This window comes from Pleurodeles waltl, chromosome 9 (genome assembly GCF_031143425.1).
Source record: "Pleurodeles waltl isolate 20211129_DDA chromosome 9, aPleWal1.hap1.20221129, whole genome shotgun sequence".
In the NCBI taxonomy this organism is placed as follows: Eukaryota; Metazoa; Chordata; class Amphibia; order Caudata; family Salamandridae; genus Pleurodeles; species Pleurodeles waltl.
Window position 1 is genome coordinate 987,125,494 of NC_090448.1, and position 20,953 is coordinate 987,146,446.

Sequence of the window (20,953 nt, forward strand, 5' to 3'; positions counted from 1 at the left end):
TTTGCAAGTAAGTACATAAAATGTAAGGTACCTTGCATAGTTATAATAAGAACTTTGAATGGAATTGACAATCTATACAGTTTTCTTTAAAATGGCAAAAAGTTCTTTTAAAAATGGACATAGTGCAATTTTCAACAGTTCCTGGGGATGAAAAGATTGTACAGTTTTACAGGTAAGTATTGTGCTTACAGCTCTTATCTCCGGGTTTCAGGTAGTCCGTCGTTGGGAGTTCAAGTTAACCCCAAACACCCACCACCAGCAACACAGGGCTGGTCGGGTGCAGAGGTCAAAGGGGCACCAAATTAACGTGGGCACCTGTGGAGACAGAGGGGTACTTGGACTCTGGTCAGCCAGCAGGTAAGTACCCGCGGCTCGGGGGTGGGGGGAGGGCAGACAAGGGATGTTCAAGAGAGGACTGGAGGGACCCCCAGTAGGCACCAATCACACACCCTCAGCGGCCGGGTGGAGGGTGCAAACAGGGCGTCGGGTTTCCAATGTAACTCTATGAGGGGACCCGAGGGTCACTCTGAGGCTGCAGATGAGGTCCAGGGGGGCTTTGGAGGCAAACCACAGGCTGGACAGGGAAGGGGGCTGCCTGCTGGTCGATGCTTCACTGGGGGTCATGTTCACCAAGGCCTGGGGGCTGCGGGTGCAGTGTGTCCCTTATGCGTCGGATTTCTTCGTACGGAGATTGCAGTCAGGGGAGTCCTCTAGATTCTCTCTGCAGGCGTCGTTGTGGGGGTTTGGAGGGGTCAACCCAGGGTGTGCTCTTGTTCCCAATCCCCTGGGCACCCTTTCTTGCTGGGTGGACCACCTGGACACGGGCCGTGGGCGTCTGGTGCTCAGGGGTCAGGACTCATGCATCTAGAGTAAGGTGGGAGTCCTTGATTGAAAGCTTCTTTTGGGTAGAGCCGCTGTCCTCTGGAGTTCTTGGTCCTTTAGAGTGCAGGCCAGTCCTCTGGAGTTGTCAGAGGTCGCTGGGCCCGCTGGATGTGTCGCTGTTCTTTTTGCAAGTTCTTTGAAGCAGGAGACAGGCCAGTAGGATTGGGGCCAAAGCAGTTGTCATCTTCCTTCTTCTCTGCTGGGGTTTTCAGCTTAGCAAGTCTTCTTCTCTTTGTAGGTCACCAGGAATCTGGCGAGCTGGGTTCAGGGAGGCCCTTAAATCCTAGATTTAGGGGCATGTTAGGGGTCAGAGGGCAGTAGCCAATGGCTACTGTCCCTGAGGCTGGCTACACCCTCCCTGTGCCCACTCCCTTTGGGGAGGAGGGTGCATTCTGATCCCTATTGGTCCCTGTCCTCCAAACCAAGATGAAGGATTCTGCAGGGAGGGGGTCACCTCAGCTTTGGACACCTTAGCGGTGGTCCTGGCTAGGGTGGTCACTCCTCCCTGTTTTCCCTAATTGCTGCGAAAAGTGGGGCTTTGTCCGGGGGACGGTCATCTCCACTAGCTGGAGTGCCCTGGTGCACTGTAATCCGAGTTTTGAGTCTTTGAGGCTCACCAGCAGGTGTTACAGTTCCTGCAGGGGGAGGTGTGAAGCACCTCCTCCAAGGACAGGCTTTGTTTCTGACCACAGAGTTCACAAATGCACTCACCCCATGTGGTTAGAAACTCGTCTGGAAGTGGCAGGCTGGCAGAGCCCGGTAAGTCCTACCCAAGCAGTTGGGCTAACATACAGAGGACATCTCTAAGATGCCCTCTATGTGCATTTTTCAATAAATCCGACATTGGCATCAGTGTGGGTTTATTGTGCTGAGAAGTTTGATACCAAACATCCCAGTATTCAGTGAAGCCATTATGGTGCTGTGGAATTCGTAATGACAAAGTCCCAGACCATATACCGAATATGGCTACACTGCACTTACAATGTCTAAGAATTAACTTAGACACTGTAGGGGCATATTGCTCATGCAGTTATGCCCTCACCTGTGGTATAGTGCATCCTGACTTAGGGCTGTAAGGCCTGCTAGAGGGGTGACTTACCTATGCCACAGGCAGTGGGTTAAGTGCATGGCACCCTGAAAGGGGTGCCATGTCGCGCTTTGCCTTTTTCTCCCCACCAGCACACACAAGCTGCAAGGCAGTGTGCATGGGCTGAGTGAGGGGTCCCCTAGGGTGGCATAATACATGCTGTAGCCCTTAGAGACCTTCCCTGGCCTCAGGGCCCTTGCTACCAGGGATACCTTTTACAAGGGACTTAACTGTGTGCCAGGGCTGTGCCAATTGTGGAAACAAAGGTACAGTTATAGGGAAAGAACACTGGTGCTGCGGCCTGGTTAGCAGGGTCCCAGTACACTTTCAATCAAAGTTGGCATCAACACTAAGCAAAAAGTGTGGGAGGGGGCATAACCATGCCAACAGTGGCACTTTCCTACACAAACCCCCCCACCCAAACAAAAGAGGATGAGCCTAACCTTTCCTAACAGAGTCTTTATGGTCTAAATGGAAGAACTTGTAAAGTCCCTCTGTGTTGGCATGGGCAGTCCCAGGTCTGTGTTCCACTACAAAATCCATGCTCTGTAGGGGTATGGACCACCTCAAAAGTTTAGGGTTCTCACCTTTCATTTGCATAAACCATCTGAGAGGTTTGTGGTCAGTTTGAACAATAGAGTGAGTACCAAACAAGTATGACCTCAACTTTTTCAGGGACCAAACCACAGCAAAGGCCTCCCTCTCAATGGCACTCCAACGTTACTCCCTGGGGAGTAACCTCCTGCTAATGAAAGCAACAGGCTGGTCAAGCCTATCATCATTGGTTTGGGACAGGACTGCTCCTATTCCATGTTCAGAGGCATCTGTCCTCACAATGAATTGCTTAGGATAATCTGGAGCTTTTAGAACTGGTGCTGAGCACATTGCTTCTTTTAGGGTGTCAAAGGCCTTTTTGACAGTCAAGGGTCCAGTTTACCGTCTTTGGCATCTTCTTTGAGGTCAGTTCAGTGAGGGGAGTCACAATGAACCCATATCCCTTCACAAACCTCTTGTAGTACCCAGTCAAGCAATGCCCTGACTTGAGTTTGGGTGTTTGGAGCTCCCCAGTCCAGAACTCTCTGGATCTTGGGTTGTAAAGGTTGCACTTGGCCTCCACCTCCTAGGTGGCCCAAGAATAAACTGTGCCCTTCCCTATCTGGCATTTAGATGCTTTGATAGGGAGGCCTGCTGCTTGCAAGGCCTACAAAACTTCCTCAGGTGGACCAGGTGATCCTGCCAGCTGGAGCCAAAGACAGCATATCATCTAGATATGCTGCACTAGAGGATTCCAAACCAGCAAGGACTTGATACACCAACCTTTGGAAGGTAGCAGTGGCATTCTTTAAGCCAAAGAGCATAACAGTGAACTGATAATGCCCATCAGGTGAAGAGAATGCTGTCTTTTCTTTGGCTGCAACTGCCATCCTAATTTTGCCAGTACCCTGGAGTTAAGTCAAAGGTACTTAAAATGTGGCTGCACCTAACTTGCCAGTTAGTTCATCTGCTGTGCAGAATTGAGTCCTCTGTAGTCCATACAGAACCTCATTTCTCTTTTACAATCTTTGGTATGAGGTTTGGGGACTAAGACCACTGGGCTAGCTGAGGGACTGTCAGAGTGCTCTGTTACTGCCAACTCCAGCAGCTTGTGGACTTCCACTTTGATGCTCTCTTTGACTTGGTCAGACTGTCTGTAGATTTTGTTTTTGACAGGTAAATTGTCTCCTGTGTCTGCATCATGGGTACACAGGTGTGTCTGACCAAGGGTCAAAGAGAAGAGCTCAGCATACTGCTGTAGGACTTGCCTGCAGTCAACTTGCTGTTGGTCAGAGAAGGTGTCTGAGTAGACAACTCCATCTACTGATCCATCTTTAGGGTCAGTTGAGAATAGGTCAGGGAAAGGTTCACTCTCTGCTTCCTGATCCTCATCAGTAACCATCAGCATGGTTATGTCTGCCCTATCATTATAGAGTTTCAGGCAGTAAACATGGGTCACCCTCTTGGGTATCCTGCTAGTGCCCCGGTCCACTAAGTAAGTGACTGGACTCTTTTTCTCTGGGACGGGGTAAGGGCATCTCCATCTATCCTGAAGAGCCCTTAGAGCCACAAGCTCCAGAACCCAGACTTTCTGCCCTGGCTGGAATTCAAGCCTTGCAGCCTTTTGGTCCTACCACAACTTCTGGAGTTGTTGGCTGGCCTCAAGGTTTTTGGATGCCTTTAACATGTACTCAGCCTTCCTGGAGCGGAGACCAAGCACATAGTCCACCACATCTTGTTTAGGCTCATGGAGAGGTCTCTCCTAGCTTTCTTATACAAGTGCCAGTGGTCCCCTTACAGAATGGCCCAACAGAAGTTCAAAGGGGGAAAACCCTACTCCCTTCTGATGCACCTCTCTGTAGGTGAAAAGCAAGCATGGCAGGAGGACATCCCATCTCCTTTTGAGTTTTTCAGGGAGCCCCATGATCATGCCCTTCAATGTCTTGTTGAACCTCTTAGCAAGTCCATTGGTTTGTGGATGGTATGGTGTGATGAACTTATAAGTCACCCCATACTCATTCCACATGTGTTTCAGGTAAGCTGATATGAAGTTTGTACCTGTGTCCGAAACCACCTCCGTAGGAAAACCCACTCTGGTAAACATACCAATTAGGGCTTTGGCTACTACAGGGGTAGTAGTTGAGCTAAGGGATATTGCTTCAGGGTGTCTGGTAGCATGATCCACTACTACCAGTATATATTTGTTCCCTGAGGCTGTGGGAGGTTCAAGATGACCCACAATGTCCACACCAACCCTCTCAAAGGGTACCCCCACCACTGGAAGTGGAATGAGGGGTGTCTTTGGATGGCCACTTGTCTTACCACTGGCTTTACAGGTGACACAGGAGCTACAAAACTCCCTTACTTTCTGGGACATGTTGGGCCAATAGAAATGGTTCACACGTCTGTCCCATGTCTTGATCTGTCCCAAGTGCCCAGCTAAGGGGTTGTCATGGGCCAATGTGAGGATGAACTCTCTAAACTCCCGAAGCACTACCACTCTCCAAGTGGCACCAGGCTTGGGGTCTCTGGCTCAGAGTAAAGGAGCCCATCCTCCCAGTAGACCCTGTGGGAGCCACTGACGTCTCCGGTTCAGCAGCTTGCTGTCTCAGGTATTCAAGAGTGGGATAAATCTTTTGTCCCTGGCATAGCTGTTCCTTTGAGGTTCCCCCTGGGCCCAAGAGCTCTACCTGGTAAGGTATCAGCTCCATGGACTCTGTTCCCTCATTGGGTAAGACATCTTCCTGAGAAGAGAGGTCTTGCTTCTGGGGCTGTTCAGAGGCTGGCCCCCAGTCCTCTTACCTTTTCTCTTGGAAGGTTGGGCCATTATTCCAGGCTCCAACACTTATTTTTCACCATGTGCTCTGCTCTGTGCTCTGGTATTCACACACACCAGTACAGGGATACCTGGCATGGCTGCAAGAGTTTTGAGTTCTACAAATCATTCCCTAGCAAACATTCTACTGGGATTGCGGAAGAGACCACCACCTGTTTCAGGTCAGTAATCCCTCCCCATTCCAAAGTCACCACAGCCATGGGATGGACTTTAGTCACATTGTCAGCATTGGTAACTGGATAAGTTTGTCCAGCCAAATAGTGTCCTGGGGAAACCAGTTTTTCTGTCACCATGGTGACACTGGCATCTGTATCCCTCAGGGCTTCTACCTTTGTCCCATTTATCAAGAGCTGCTGCCTGTATTTTTGCATGTTAGGCGGCCAGGCAGCTAGTGTGGCTATATCCACCCCACCCTCAGAGACTAAAGTAGCTTCAGTGTGAACCCTAATTTACCCTGGGAATGCTCTTGATCCCACCTGGAGACTGGCTGTACCAGTACTAACTGGAACAGTGCTAGGGGAATTCTTTTTTGGACAGGCCATGTCTCCAATTTGATGTCCATGCTGTTTACAGTTGTGACACCAACCCATCTTGGGTCAAAGTTCTTACCCTTGTACCCATTTGTGGACTGTGAAGAGGCTCAGGACCCACCCTCCTGAGCAGGGTTTTGGGGCCCTTGAGAGGACTCTTTAGTTTTGTCCTTGGGTGTCTCACCACCCTTCCCCTGGGGAGGCTTTGTGACCCCTTTCTTTTGGTCACTCCCTGTGGAAGTCTTGGGCACCCTAGTCTTGACCCAATGGTCTGCCTTCTTTCCCAATTCTTGGGGAGAAATTGAACCTAGGTCTACCAGATGTTGATGCAACTTACCATTGAAGCAGTTACGTAACAGGTGTTCCTTCATAAACAAATTATAAAGCCCATCATAGTCATGCACTCCACTGGCAGTTATCCAACCGTCTAGTGTTTTCACTGAATAGTCAACAAAATCAACCCAGCTCTAGCTCGAGGTTTTGTGAGCCCCTCTGAGCCTAATCCTGTACTCCTCAGTAGTGAATCCGAAGAAGCCCTCAATCAGAGTAGTCTTCATGAGGTCATAGGATTCTGCATCTTTACCAGAGAGAGTGATGAGTCTATCCCTACATTTACCAGTGAACATTTCCCAAAGGAGAGCTCTCCAGTGAGATCTGTTTAACTTTCTGGTTGCACAAGCCCTCTCAAAAGCTGTGAACCACTTGGTGATATCATCAACCTCTTCATATTTTGAGACAATCCCTTGCTGCTACCATTAATGGGTGCTAAGCCAGTTTCTACAGCTAGGAGTTGTTGCTCCAAAGCTAACCTTTTGGCCATCCTTGCTAAAAGGATGTCATCTTCATTGAAGCTGCTCTCAATGTTCCCAGAGGAACTGGACTCCCCTGTGGATGATCCAGCTCCAGTGAGTACTATCCTTGGAGACAAGGGTCTGGGGACCCTGGTCTCCCTTGTTAGGCGAGGAGAGGGAGATCATCCACTTAATCTTTAACATCTTTTCATTCTGAGGGGAGTTCTTCCTCCTCAGTGAGGTGGTCCCTGGTGTACTCTGCCAAGAGCTCCTGGAGCTTGACCTTGGTAGGGTTGGGACCAGTTCTGATCTTTTTCAGCTTACGGAGGGACCTTAACTGTGCCATTGTTAGATGGAGGTAAGGAGTGAGGTTGAGTCCCTTTACTATTTCCTCTGAGCTGTTCATTATACTGCTAAAGTTGGAATTACTTTTTAGGAACTAAAAACTACTTCTAATAACTAACTCCTAACTTTTACAAAACTTTTAAACTTAAAAAGAGATGCTAAAAGGGCCTTAATCAAGGTCCTAGCAGAACTTTAAAAAATTTAGAAAAAATAGTCAAATTCAAAAATCAGTTTTCCAAAGGCAGTTTTGGAATTTGGTTGTGTGATCAGGTATTGGCTGAGTAGTCCAGCAAATGCAAAGTTGTAGATCCCACCGCTGCCACCAATGTAGGAAGCTGTCTCTGTATTTACTATATCAAAATGAAATATAGTGTGCACAGAGTCCAGGTGTTCCCCGGAGGCTTGACAGAGGCAATAAGATCATAATACCAATGCTCTATTTGTGGTAGTGTGGTTGAGCAGTTAGGCTTATCAGAGGGTAGTGTTAAGCATTTGTTGTATGCACACAAGCAATAGAAATAACACACACTCAATGACTTAACTCCTGACCAAAAGGATTTTATGTAGAAGTATATGTTAATTTATTCCTAGAACCACAAAATTCAGTTTGCAAGTAAGTACACAAAATGTAAGGTACCTCGCATAGTTATAATCAGAAATTTGAATGGAATCGACAATGTATACAGTTTTCTTTAAAATGGCAAAAAGTTATTTTAAAAATGGACATAGTGCAATTTTCAACAGTTCCTGGGGGAAGAAAAGGTTGTACAGTTTTACAGGTAAGTATTCGACTTACAGCTCTTAACTCCGGGTTTTAGGTAGTCCATCGTTAGGGGTTCAAGCTAACCCCAGACACCCACCACCAGGAACACTGGGCCGGTCGGGTGCAGAGTTCAGAGGCACCAAATGAACGTGGGCTCCTATGGAGACGGGGTTACTTGGAATCCCGTCAGCCAGCAGGTACGTACCCGTGACTTTGGGGGCAAACCAGGGGGGTTCAAGAGAGGACTAGAGGGTCCCCCAGTAGGCACCAAACACACATTCTCAATGGCACTGGGGCGGCCTGATGCAGGGTGCAAACAGGGCGTCGGGTTTCCAATGCAACTCTGAGGGGACTCCAGGGATCACTCTGAGGCTGCAGACGAGGTCCAGGGATGCATCACAGGCAAACCACCGGCTGGACAGTGAAGGGGGCCGCCTGCAGGTCGATGCTGCACTGGGGGTCAGGTTCTCCAACGCCTCTGGGCTGCGGGTGCAATGTGTCCTTTAGGTGTCGGATATCTTCGTCCAGAGCTCACGGTCAAGGGGGTCCTTTAGATTCTCTGTGCAGGCGTCGTCGTGGGGGCTTGGAGGGGTCAACCCAGAGTGGGCTCTTGTTCCCAATCGCCTGGGAACCCTTTCTTGCTGGGTGGACCACCTGGACATGGGCCGTGGGCGTCGGGTGCACAGGGGTCAGGACTCACGCATCTGGAGTGAGCTGGGATTCCTTCGTTGAAAGTTTCTTTTGGACAGAGCCGCTGTCCGCAGGAGTTGTTGGTCCTTTAGGGTGCAGGCCAGTGCTCTGGAGTGGTCAGAGGTCGCTGGTCCCGCTGGATGCGTCGCTGTTGTTCTTGCAGGTTCTTTGAAGCAGGAGACAGGCCGGTAGGGCTGGCGCCAAAGCAGTTGTCATCTTACTTCTTCTCTGCTGGGGTTTTCAGCTTAGGAGTCCTCCTTCTTTTTGTAGGTCACCAGGAATCTGGTGAGCTGGGTTCAGGGAGGCCCTTAAATCCTAGATTTAGGGGCGTCTCAGGGGTCAGAGGGCAGTAGCCAATGGCTACTGTCCCTGAAGGTGACTACACCCACCCTGTGCCCACTCCCTTTCGGGCAGCAGGCACATTCCTATCCCTATTGGTCCCTATCCTCTAAACCAAGATGGAGGATTCTGCAGAAAGTGGGTCACCTCAGCTCTGGACACCTTAGGGGTGGTCCATGCTGAGGTGGTCACTTCTCCCTGTTTTTCCTAATTTTCCCACCTGACTTGCTGCCAAAAGTGGGGCTTTGTCCAGGGGACGGACACCGCCACTAGCTGGAGTGCCCTGGTGCACTGTAATCCGAGGCTTGAACATTTGAGGCTCACCCGCAGGTGTTACAGTTCCTGCAGGGGGAGGTGTGACGCACCGCCACCCATGACAGGCTTTGTTTCTGACCACAGAGTGTACAATGCACTCACCCCATGTGGTCAGAAAGTCCTCTGGAAATGGCAGGCTGGCACAGACCCTACAGTCCTGCAGTAGCGGTTGGACTAACATACAAGGGGCATCTCTAAGATGCCCTGTGTGTGCATTTTTCAATAAATCCCACACTGGCATCAGTGTGGGTTTATCATGTTGAGACGTTTGATACCAAACTTCCTAGTATTCAGTGAAGCCATTATGGTGCTGTGGGGTTCGTAATGACAAACTCTCAGACCATATACTTAGTATGGCCTCACTGCACTTACAATGTCTACGAATGGACTTAGACACTGTAGGGGCATATTGCTCATGCAGCTATGCCCTCACCTGTGGTATAGTGCACCCTGCCTTAGGGCTGTAAGGCCTGAAAGAGGGGTGACTTACCTATGCCACAGGCAGTAGTTTGCAGGCAATGCACCCTGAGAGGGGTGCCATGCCGACTTCGCCTTTTTCTCCCCGCAGCACACACAAGCTGCACGGCAGTGTGCATGGGCTGAGTGAAGGGTCCCCTAGGGTGGGATAATACATACTGCAGCCCTTAGAGACTTTCCCTGGCCACATGGCCCTTGGTACCATGGGTACATTGTACAAGGGACTTAACTGTGTGCCGGGGCTGTGCCAATTGTGGAAACAAAGGTACAGTTTTGGGGAAAGAACACTGGTGCTGGGGCCTGGTTAGCATGATCCCAGGATACTTCCAATGAAAGTTGGCATCAAAACTAGGCAAAACGTGGGGGGGGGGGGTAACCATGCCAACAGTGTGGCACTTTCCTACAATGATGAAAAACAGTGTTACTTTTGTTTCGTTGTTCAAAAGAAGGCAGACAAATCGCTGCTGTCCTATTTCCATGTTATGACTGCTGATACCCATAAACAAATAATTTCTTCTATCAGTTGTTGAAACTCCATCCACATAACCATTTATTATCAGATGTTCTGTGTGTGACTTAATCGGTTCACATTCTTGCGTGATCAATATAAACACTTATACATACTTCCCCTGTGAACACCACATTCTCTGACTGCTTTTCTCTAAATGAAAAATTCCCCCCTGAAAACTATCTGGCTTTGATCTGCACAGGGATAGGTAAGCGCAGAATGGGTGTGGCTGAGTTTCATTGGTAGTTCCTGCTGTTGTTTTTAGCTGTTGTTGTTGAAGCACCCTGTTAGGCATGGGGACGTCTGAACCTGCTCTTTTTATAGCACACTGAGGATCTAGCAGTTGCATGTAGATGGTATTAGTATAACAGTCTGTGATGTAATATACTACCGGTTACTGTTTTCATTGTACGACTGAGGACTTCAGGCATTGCACTTGAGAAACAAAATGTTCCCTGCAACAGTTCGCCCATTAACACTGTGAAATCAAACTTGTGCTTCACTGCTGTTAATATCTTAGTACCTTACACTGGCTTTGACTCTTGTTGTTATGTCATCCAGGTATGAGGTTTCTTAACTGCATCTTATCTATTCACAGCATCTCAGCGCTCATGCTGTTGTCTGAAGCATGGGGGCATAAGTTCCTCTATGACTGGTGCTCAAGCGGATGAAAGTTTTTGCCGCTTCTAAAAGCAACCCTGATTAGTTTACAAGGGTGTTATAGACTATGGAGTAAAGCAATCAGGTACAGCTAGATTTGGCTGAGATCCCACCAATAGCAATCAGGTGCATAAGGCGCTTCCTTCTTCCATTTAGTCCTGAGGATGCCCAGAATAATAATGGCAGAAACGCGTCTACATCTAATATATGAGGAGTCTTTCAAGTCTGAATATTTTTGAATAACTGTTTAGGACACATCTTCAGGTAAAAGAGGATACATGTCCTCCATGTGATATCAATTGTAGGAGGAAGGCCTGGTGTGTGGTGGTCACCTATGGTGTTGGCACCTTAAGCCAGGCCTAGGTAACCCTTATTAGTAAGGGTAACAGTGTCTAAGAAGCCAGGGCTCTCTAGTGGTAGCTGTGGTGAGCATCTAAGACTTATCTAGGAAGAGTGTGAAGCACTTGCAATACCACAGTAGTCACACAGTAAATTGTCACACATAAAAGGAACCACACAGTGTTGCAAAAATAAAGGCACTTAATTATAGTAACACTGAACAAGAATACTATAGACAAGCACCCGTTTCTGGAGGTAAATACACACAAAATAAATACAGGTAAGAACTAAGGATTAGCATAAAAAATATTAGAAATATTAAAAAATAGCAAGGGCTAAACCATATTCTAAAATAGTGGAATGCGAGAATGGGTCCTCCGTCAGAGAATATGGAGTGGTTAGCCAAGGGTTGGGATGGTATGAAACCCCAAGAGATGAGTACTTAAAAGGCCCCAGTGACAAGAAGAGCGTACGTAAGTTACTTGGTTGTCCCATAGGCTAACATGGGGCATTAGGATTGGAACAATGCAAGAAAAGGACCGGACCAGTGAACCCAATGTTGGACTCTGGACGAAAAGGACCTGTGGAAGAAGGAGATGGAGTCCAGTCCATGCAGGAGTGTCCAAGTGGGGCAGGAGGCAATGCCCACCCTTCTATGGGTGAAGATTCGGGACAGCGGTGATGAGTGAAGGCCAGCTGCAGAGCAGTCCCTGAAGTCGCCTAGTAGCTGTCCCTCGATTGTCGCCTGATTGCAGATGGGTCAGTGGTCAGGAGGACCACCAACAAGCACAAGCAAATGCAAGCTGGAGCTGAGGAAGATTTGCAGAGCTGGAGAGGACAGGCAAGTTTCTGGGGACTCGACACTTGGAGGGGAGTCTGGACTGACCCTCAAAAGACAGGAGAGCCAGCAGAAGCAGTCAGAGCCCCCACGAGCAACCCACTGGCATCAGGCACAGTAAGTCGCAGTGACGCCCAAGCAGCACACCTGAAGAGGAGTCCCACGTCTTGGCTGGAGCAGCAGAGAGGAGACCGTTCTTGCAGGAGTAGAGTGCTGGGGGCTGGGGCTACTCGGAGCCCGAAGATCCCTCAAAGCAGGAGTCAGCAAGCCTTGGTTTCTGCAACAGTCACGGTGCACAGGGATTCTGTCCTTGAGGAAGAGGCAAGGGCTCACCATTACCCAAGTTGGTCAGAAGGCAAAGAGGACCCAGGGGACCCCTCAAAACCACCACCTGTGTTGGAGAATCTTCAAAGATCCAGAGGATAGAAGATCTCAGCATCTGGACGTCGTTGCCTTAGGTGCCTAAGCAAGCAGGGGAGTGACTCCATCATTACAAGAGAGAGTCCTTCTTGCTTCTTTGGGCCAGCTGAAGTCTTGGTGTAGGAAGATGGCTCTGTATGTGCTATTTCAAAGTAAGGAATAGCATGCACAGAGTCCAAGGGTTCCCCTTAGAGGTAAAATAGTGGTAAAAAGAGATAATACCAATGCTCTATTTTGTGGTAGTGTGGTCGAGCAGTAGGCTTATCCAAGGAGTAGTGTTAAGCATTTGTTGTACATACACATAGACAATAAATGAGGTACACACACTCAGAGACAAATCCAGCCAATAGGTTTTGTATAGAAAAATATCTTTTCTTAGTTTATTTTAAGAACCACAGGTTCAAATTTAACATGTAATATCTTGTTTGAAAGGTATTGCAGGTAAGTACATTAGGAACTTTGAATCATTTCAATTGCATGTATACTTTTCAAGTTATTCACCAATAGCTATTTTAAAAGTGGACACTTAGTGCAATTTTCACAGTTCCTGGGGGAGGTAAGTTTTTGTTAGTTTTACCAGGTAAGTAAGACACTTACAGGGTTCAGTTCTTGGTCCAAGGTAGCCCACCGTTGGGGGTTCAGAGCAACCCCAAAGTTACCACACCAGCAGCTCAGGGCCGGTCAGGTGCAGAGTTCAAAGTGGTGCCCAAAACGCATAGGCTTCAATGGAGAGAAGGGGGTGCCCCGGTTCCAGTCTGCCAGCAGGTAAGTACCCGCGTCTTCGGAGGGCAGACCAGGGGGGTTTTGTAGGGCACCGGGGGGGACACAAGCCCACACAGAAATTTCACCCTCAGCGGCGCGGGGGCGGCCGGGTGCAGTGTTAGAACAAGCGTCGGGTTCGCAATGGAAGTCAATGAGAGATCAAGGGATCTCTTCAGCGCTGCAGGCAGGCAAGGGGGGGCTTCCTCGGGGAAACCTCCACTTGGGCCAGGGAGAGGGACTCCTGGGGGTCACTTCTGCAGTGAAAGTCCGGTCCTTCAGGTCCTGGGGGCTGCGGGTGCAGGGTCTTTTCCAGGCGTCGGGACTTAGGTTTCAGAGAGTCGCGGTCAGGGGAAGCCTCGGGATTCCCTCTGCAGGCGGCGCTGTGGGGGCTCAGGGGGGACAGGTTTTGGTACTTACAGTCGTAGAGTAGTCCGGGGGTCCTCCCTGAGGTGTTGGTTCTCCACCAGCCGAGTCGGGGTCGCCGGGTGCAGTGTTGCAAGTCTCACGCTTCTTGCGGGGAGATTGCAGGGTTCTTTAAAGCTGCTCCTTTGGATAAAGTTGCAGTCTTTTTGGAGCAGGTCCGCTGTCCTCGGGAGTTTCTTGTCGTCGTCGAAGCAGGGCAGTCCTCAGAGGATTCAGAGGTCGCTGGTCCCTTTGGAAGGCGTCGCTGGAGCAGAGTTCTTTGGAAGGCAGGAGACAGGCCGGTGAGTTTCTGGAGCCAAGGCAGTTGTTGTCTTCTGGTCTTCCTCTGCAGGGGTTTTCAGCTAGGCAGTCCTTCTTGTTGTTGTTGCAGGAATCTAATTTTCTAGGGTTCAGGGTAGCCCTTAAATACTAAATTTAAGGGCGTGTTTAGGTCTGGGGGGTTAGTAGCCAATGGCTACTAGCCCTGAGGGTGGGTACACCCTCTTTGTGCCTCCTCCCAAGGGGAGGGGGTCACAATCCTAACCCTATTGGGGGAATCCTCCATCTGCAAGATGGAGGATTTCTAAAAGTTAGAGTCACCTCAGCTCAGGACACCTTAGGGGCTGTCCTGACTGGCCAGTGACTCCTCCTTGTTGCTTTCTTTGTTCCCTCCAGCCTTGCCGCCAAAAGTGGGGGCCGTGGCCGGAGGGGGCGGGCAACTCCACTAAGCTGGAGTGCCCTGCTGGGCTGTGACAAAGGGGTGAGCCTTTGAGGCTCACCGCCAGGTGTTACAGCTCCTGCCTGGGGGAGGTGTTAGCATCTCCACCCAGTGCAGGCTTTGTTACTGGCCTCAGAGTGACAAAGGCACTCTCCCCATGGGGCCAGCAACATGTCTCTAGTGTGGCAGGCTGCTGGAACTAGTCAGCCTACACAGACAGTCGGTTAAGTTTCAGGGGGCACCTCTAAGGTGCCCTCTGGGGTGTATTTTGCAATAAAATGTACACTGGCATCAGTGTGCATTTATTGTGCTGAGAAGTTTGATACCAAACTTCTCAGTTTTCAGTGTAGCCATTATGGTGCTGTGGAGTTCGTGCAAAACAGACTCCCAGACCATATACTCTTATGGCTACCCTGCACTTACAATGTCTAAGGTTTTGTTTAGACACTGTAGGGGCACCATGCTCATGCACTGGTACCCTCACCTATGGTATAGTGCACCCTGCCTTAGGGCTGTAAGGCCTGCTAGAGGGGTGGCTGACCTATACTTGCATAGGCAGTGAGAGGCTGGCATGGCACCCTGAGGGGAGTGCCATGTCGACTTACTCGTTTTGTTCTCACTAGCACACACAAGCTGGCAAGCAGTGTGTCTGTGCTGAGTGAGAGGTCTCCAGGGTGGCATAAGACATGCTGCAGCCCTGAGAGACCTTCCTTGGCATCAGGGCCCTTGGTACTAGAAGTACCAGTTACAAGGGACTTATCTGGATGCCAGGGTCTGCCAATTGTGGATACAAAAGTACAGGTTAGGGAAAGAACACTGGTGCTGGGGCCTGGTTAGCAGGCCTCAGCACACTTTCAATTGTAAACATAGCATCAGCAAAGGCAAAAAGTCAGGGGGCAACCATGCCAAGGAGGCATTTCCTTACACTTGGTGACCCCAGAGGGTGCACAGCCATGGAAATGTTGCAGAGTGCTAACAGGAGTTGCGGAAACGATGTTGCAGGGCGAGGTCATCTCTTTGTTGCAGTCTTGTTTGGTTCCTCTGAAGTCCAGCAGCGGTTCCGGTGGCCAGGAGCAGTAGAGATCGTTGCAGAGAATTCCTGGTGGAGTCTTGCATGCCGAATCTGGGAAACCACCCATCAGGGAGTCCTTAAATAGCCTAAAAAGGGGCTTGGTCACTCTGCAAGGTCACCACCTATCAGAGGGGTCACTGACGTCACCTGCCTAACCTGACCACTTAGATGCACCCAGGGGCCTCTGCCCATCTTGTTGTCAGGATGGCAGAATTAAGTGCCCACCCGGAGGAGCTCTGGGCACCGCCCTTGTGGTGGTGATGGACAGGGGAGTGGTCACTCCCTTTTCCTTTGTGAAGTTTTGCTCCAGAGCAGGGACCAAGGGTCCCTGGACTGGTGCAATACGTATTATGCAAGGAGGGCTCCAAATGTGCCCTTCAAAGCAGGCCGGTGGTATGAGGAGGCAACCTCCCCCAGCCTTGTAACATCTATTTGCCTGGGAGAGGAGGTTGCACCTCCCTCCCACAGGAAATCCTTTGTTCTGCCTTCCCCTGCTTCCCCTGCTTGAGCTGGTCAAGCAGCAGGAGAGGAGAACCCTGTCTGGGAGGCTGCAGCAGCATGGGCCGCTAGCAGACCCTGGAAGACCCTGGTAGGAGCAATGGTGGGGGAGTGGGGGTCTTTTAAGGACCCCCCAGAGTGCATGGGATCATGCCACCAATACTGGCTTCATTATTGGAATATGATGCTGACGGGATTGATACCAAACATGCCTAGTTTCGAAGTTACCATTATGTAGCTGGACCATAGGTGGTGACCTATGGTCAGTACATAGCTAAAATGTCTTCCCCACGCTTACAAAGTCCAGGGAATTGGAACTGCAATTCGCAGAGCACCTCTGCTCATGCAGGGGTGCCCACACACACAGGGACCCGCACCCTGCCCTTGGGGCTGGAAGGACCTACCATAGTGGTGACTTGCAGTGACCTGGTGTAGTGACCAGCAGTGAAATGGTGCATGCACCTTTCACGCAGGCTGCAAATGGCAGGCCTGCAGACACTGTTTGCATGGGTTCCCATGGGTGGCATAATAAACGCTGCAGCCCATGGGAGACCCCTGGTGTACCAATGCTCTGGGTACCTAAGTACCATAAACTAGGGACTTACATGGGCACACAAGTATGCCAGTTGTGGGGTGTAAAAGGTAACAAGGCAACCAAATTTAGAGGAGAGCACAATCACTGAGGTTCTGGTTAGGAGTGTCCCAGTGAAAACAGACTAAGCATACTGATAGCAGGCAAAAAGTGGGGGTAACCATGCCAAAAAGAATGACTGTCCTACACCAATTGTATGGAGTGCCTCCTTTGTGAGCAGTAGAACAAATAAAGAATGCAGTCACACGGGTTGAATAATTTGGAAGCTTGATTTGAGTTGTTACAATTTTTTTGCTATAATGTATTTTTGCTGTTTTTTGTTTGTTTATTGTTGTGTCATTTTATATGCAAAAAGAAGCATACTCCAGGTTGAGATCACAAGGAGTGAGGATTATTACGATGACAATGAGCATAATAAATAATGGATTGTAAAATTGTTTTTATCCCAGTGAATAATTGAGCTATTCATTGTGAAACTAATTGATACATGATGGTTTTCCACATTATACCATATTGATATTTAGTTTGTTTCATGCCCAGGTGCAGTGGGGTTATGAGGGCATACCCCTATATGTTGGTAAATGAATCAGTGTTCGGCCTAACATATTAGAATATTGCTTTCACTGATATTGTTGTAACACAAGGACATATGATGTTGCCTCTAGCTTTTTTCATTATACCATCCAAGGTTCTTATAAGGTGCTCTTAATGGCTTTTTAGTGCATTAGTTGGACCTCCACTAGCACATTACCTGTAACTACTCTCAAAATAGCATCCCTGTTCCTACGACATCACCTAATTGTTCTCTCTATAATCCTAGGATTTAGGAGACTTACCACAAATAAACACACAGATATTCATCTATATGTCACTTTCTCTCTATCCACCTTCATATTGTGATTGCCACCGCTGTTGCATGTGACTTGATTGTGCTTGTAATCTGAAAAACATTTAACTGTCTGTCTTTTTTGCTATATATGTCCGTCTTCGTCAGATGGTCAAATGAGACTGGTGTTTCTTGAGGATCATTGTAGCTGCAAATGCATGTGGAAACATTGGTTCCCCATTAGTTCTCCATACCCTTGGTAATATGCATATTTTTCTTTGTCCTAGGTGGGGTCACTGTGTCTGTGGTAGCCTTCTTGTTCACCATTAAGTTCCTGCTAGAGCTTGCCGCACGTGTAGTCAGCTTTCTCCAAAATGAGGACCGGGAGCGCCGAGGAGAACGCACCATCTATGACTACGTGCGGGGAAACTATCTTGACCCTCGGTCCTGTAAAGTCTCCTGGGATTGGAAGGAACCTTGTGAAGTGGGGCACACCATGGCATTCAGAGTACACGTAAGAATAGCATTGAGTGTGTTCCTCTGCAACTCTCAGACCGTGTGTATACCCAACTGTATATCTTACTGCCATTGCAGCATTCACTTCTCATCATTTTTTAAAGTGTTCTTATTGTACACAATAATTAAATCCACAGTGGTAGAGACAGCACCAGGGTCCATGATGACTGTTGAAATTTCAAAATGGGGGTTACTCAAAGGGCAGCTGTGTTCAGTCATGACTGATGAAGCTGCACCAGTGGTGGATTGTAAATACTCTGTAAGATTACACAGAGCCATCTAGCTGTAATTGCAGCAAGGTGTTCAGCTGGATCTCACCCAGAAAATCTTTGAATAATAGGTGCATATATTGTAGTTTTAGAGCTCACTTTATATTTAAACTGGCTAAAACAATAGGTTCTGAATGTGCCCTCATTGAATAGACACTTGTTATGTGACAACCAAGTCTGAACCTCAGCAATGGAAAGTATTTAATAAAATTGTAGGAAAATTACTATTTTTATTGAATTTGACTTAAAACTGGCCAAAAATCCACGTATATTAAAGACGATTCAATAAACCTGGTTATGAAATTTTAATGGCCTATCTAAAAATAAATGTATATAGCATTTTTCATGACTTCTACCTTCCACTTCTTCCCATGTTTCCATAATTTCTCTTCCACCCAGCTTGTCAGTCAGTGATAATTTGTTATTGAAATTCATCTGGAAAAGGAAATAGTGTAAAACCTGTCATCAGCCCGAGGGAGAGCTAGCACATTCAGAGGTTCCTACCTGTGCATCAGCTCAACACTGATGTGAAGGGTCTGCTGAATGTCAAGCTACAGGCTCACATGTTGCCAACATTTATCCATCTTTGGAGTCAAAGGCAACAAAGACCTTCCTACCATGCCTTTCATGTGTTTTTTTAAATAGCCCTGTTTTTTTCATTCACCTGTGCTTGCAATCATTTGAGCCCACTGAAAGTGTTCATATTGCCTTCGTTTATGTTGACATCAGAGCTGTGCTACTTCCATCTGAACCTCAGGTTATGAGGTAAATACAGGCCTTTTTGCCAGAACCCCTTTTAACCCCTTCGCTGCCAGGCCTTTTCCCCCTCCTGTGCCAGGCCTTTTTTTGCCTATTTGGGGCAGTTCGCGCTTAGGCCCTCATAACGTTTTGTCCACATAAGCTAACCAAACTAAATTTACGTCCTTTTTTTCCAACATCCTAGGGATTCTAGAGGTACCCAGACTTTGTGGGTTCCCCTGAAGGAGGCCAAGAAATTAGCCAAAATACTAGTGAAAATTTCGTTTTTTTCAAAACAAATTGGAAAAAGTGGCTGCAGAAGAAGGCTTGTGGTTTTTCCCCTGAAAATGGCTTCAACAAAGGGTTTGCGGTGCTAAACTCATCAGCTTCCCAGCTTTCAGGAACAGGCAGACTTGAATCAGAAAACCCAATTTTTCAACACAATTTTGGCATTTTACTGGGACATACCCCATTTTTGCAATTTTTTGTGCTTTCAGCCTCCTTCCAGTCAGTGACAGAAATGGGCATGAAACCAATGGTGGATGCCAGAAACCTAAACATTTCTGAAATGTAGACAAAATTCTGAATTCAGCAAGGGGTCATTTGTGTAGATCCTACAAGCGTTTCCTACAGAAAATAACAACTGAAAAAGAAAAATATTGAAATTGAGGTGAAAAAAACATCAATTTTTCTCTACGTTTTACTCTGTAACTTTTCCCTGCAATGTCAGATTATCGAAAGCAATATACTGTTACGTCTGCTGGACTCCTCTGGTTGCGGGGATATATAGGGCTTGTAGGTTCATCAAGAACCCAAGGAACCCAGAGCCAATAAATGAGCTGCACCCTGCAGTGCGTTTTCATTCTATTCCGGGTATACAGCAATTCATTTGCTGAAATATAAAGAGTAAAAAATAGCTATCAAGAAAACATTTGTTTTTCCAAAAAGGGCACAAGATAAGGTGTTGAGGAGCAGTGGTTATTTGCACTCCCGGAGGGTGACCATACTAGCATGTGAATTACAGGGCATTTCTCAAATAGATGTATTTTTTACACACTCTCCTATATTTGGAAGGAAAAAATGTAGAGAAAGACAAGGGGCAATAACACTTGTTTCGCTAATCTATGTTCCCCCAAGTCTCCCGATAAAAATGATACCTCACTTGTGTGGGTAGGCCTAGCGCCCGCGACAGGAAACGCCCCAAAGCGCAACATGGACACATCCAATTTTTAAAAAGAAAACAGAGGTGATTTTTGCAAAGTGCCTACCCGTAGATCTTGGCCTCTAGATCAGCCGGCACCTAGGGAAACCTACCAAACCTGTGCATTTCTGAAAACTAGAGACCTAGGGGAATCCAAGATGGGGTGACTTGTGGGGCTCCGACCAGGTTCTGTTACCCAGAATCCTTTGCAAACCTCAAAATTTGGCTAAAAAAACACATGTTCCTCACATTTCTGTGGCAGAAAGTTCTTGAATCTGAGAGGAGCCACAAATTTCCTTCCACCCAGCGTTCCCCCAAGTCTCCCGATAAAAATGATACCTCACTTGTGTGGGTAGGCCTAGCGCCCGCGACAGGAAACGCCCCAAAGCGCAACATGGACACATCCAATTTTTTAAAAGAAAACAGAGGTGATTTTTGCAAAGTGCCTACCCGTAGATCTTGGCCTCTAGATCAGCCGGCCCCTAGGGAAACCTACCAAACCTGTGCATTTCTGAAAACTAGAGACCTAGGGGAATCCAAGATGGTGTTGACTTGTGGGGCTCCGACCAGGTTCTGTTACCCAGAATCCTTTGCAAACCTCAAACTTTGGCTAAAAAAACACATGTTCCTCACATTTCTGTGGCAGAAAGTTCTTGAATCTGAGAGGAGCCACAAATTTCCTCCCACCCAGCGTTCCCCCAAGTCTCCCGATAAAAATGATACCTCACTTGTGTGGGTAGGCCTAGCGCCCGCGACAGGAAATGCCCCAAAGCGCAACGTGGACACATCCAATTTTTTTAAAGAAAACAGAGGTGATTTTTGCAAAGTGCCTACCTGTAGATTTTGGCCTCTAGCTCAGCCAGCACCTAGGGAAACCTACCAAACCTGTGCATTTCTGAAAACTAGAGACCTAGGGGAATCCAAGATGGTGTTGACTTGTGGGGCTCCGACCAGGTTCTGTTACCCAGAATCCTTGGCAAACCTCAAAATTTGGCTAAAAAAACA

General features: G+C 48.1%; 1 protein-coding gene across 3 annotated transcripts in view; it reads left to right on the forward strand.

Annotated features, from left to right (window-relative positions):
* Window positions 1–20,953, forward strand: part of AREL1 (apoptosis resistant E3 ubiquitin protein ligase 1) — a 708,282-nt gene that overhangs the window by 52,025 nt on the left and 635,304 nt on the right. For all 3 annotated transcript variants that reach the window (XM_069208486.1, XM_069208484.1, XM_069208485.1), the window contains exon 4: window positions 17,512–17,738. In XM_069208486.1, coding sequence (XP_069064587.1) covers window positions 17,512–17,738 — 227 coding nt within the window. The remainder of the gene's footprint in view (window positions 1–17,511; window positions 17,739–20,953) is intronic.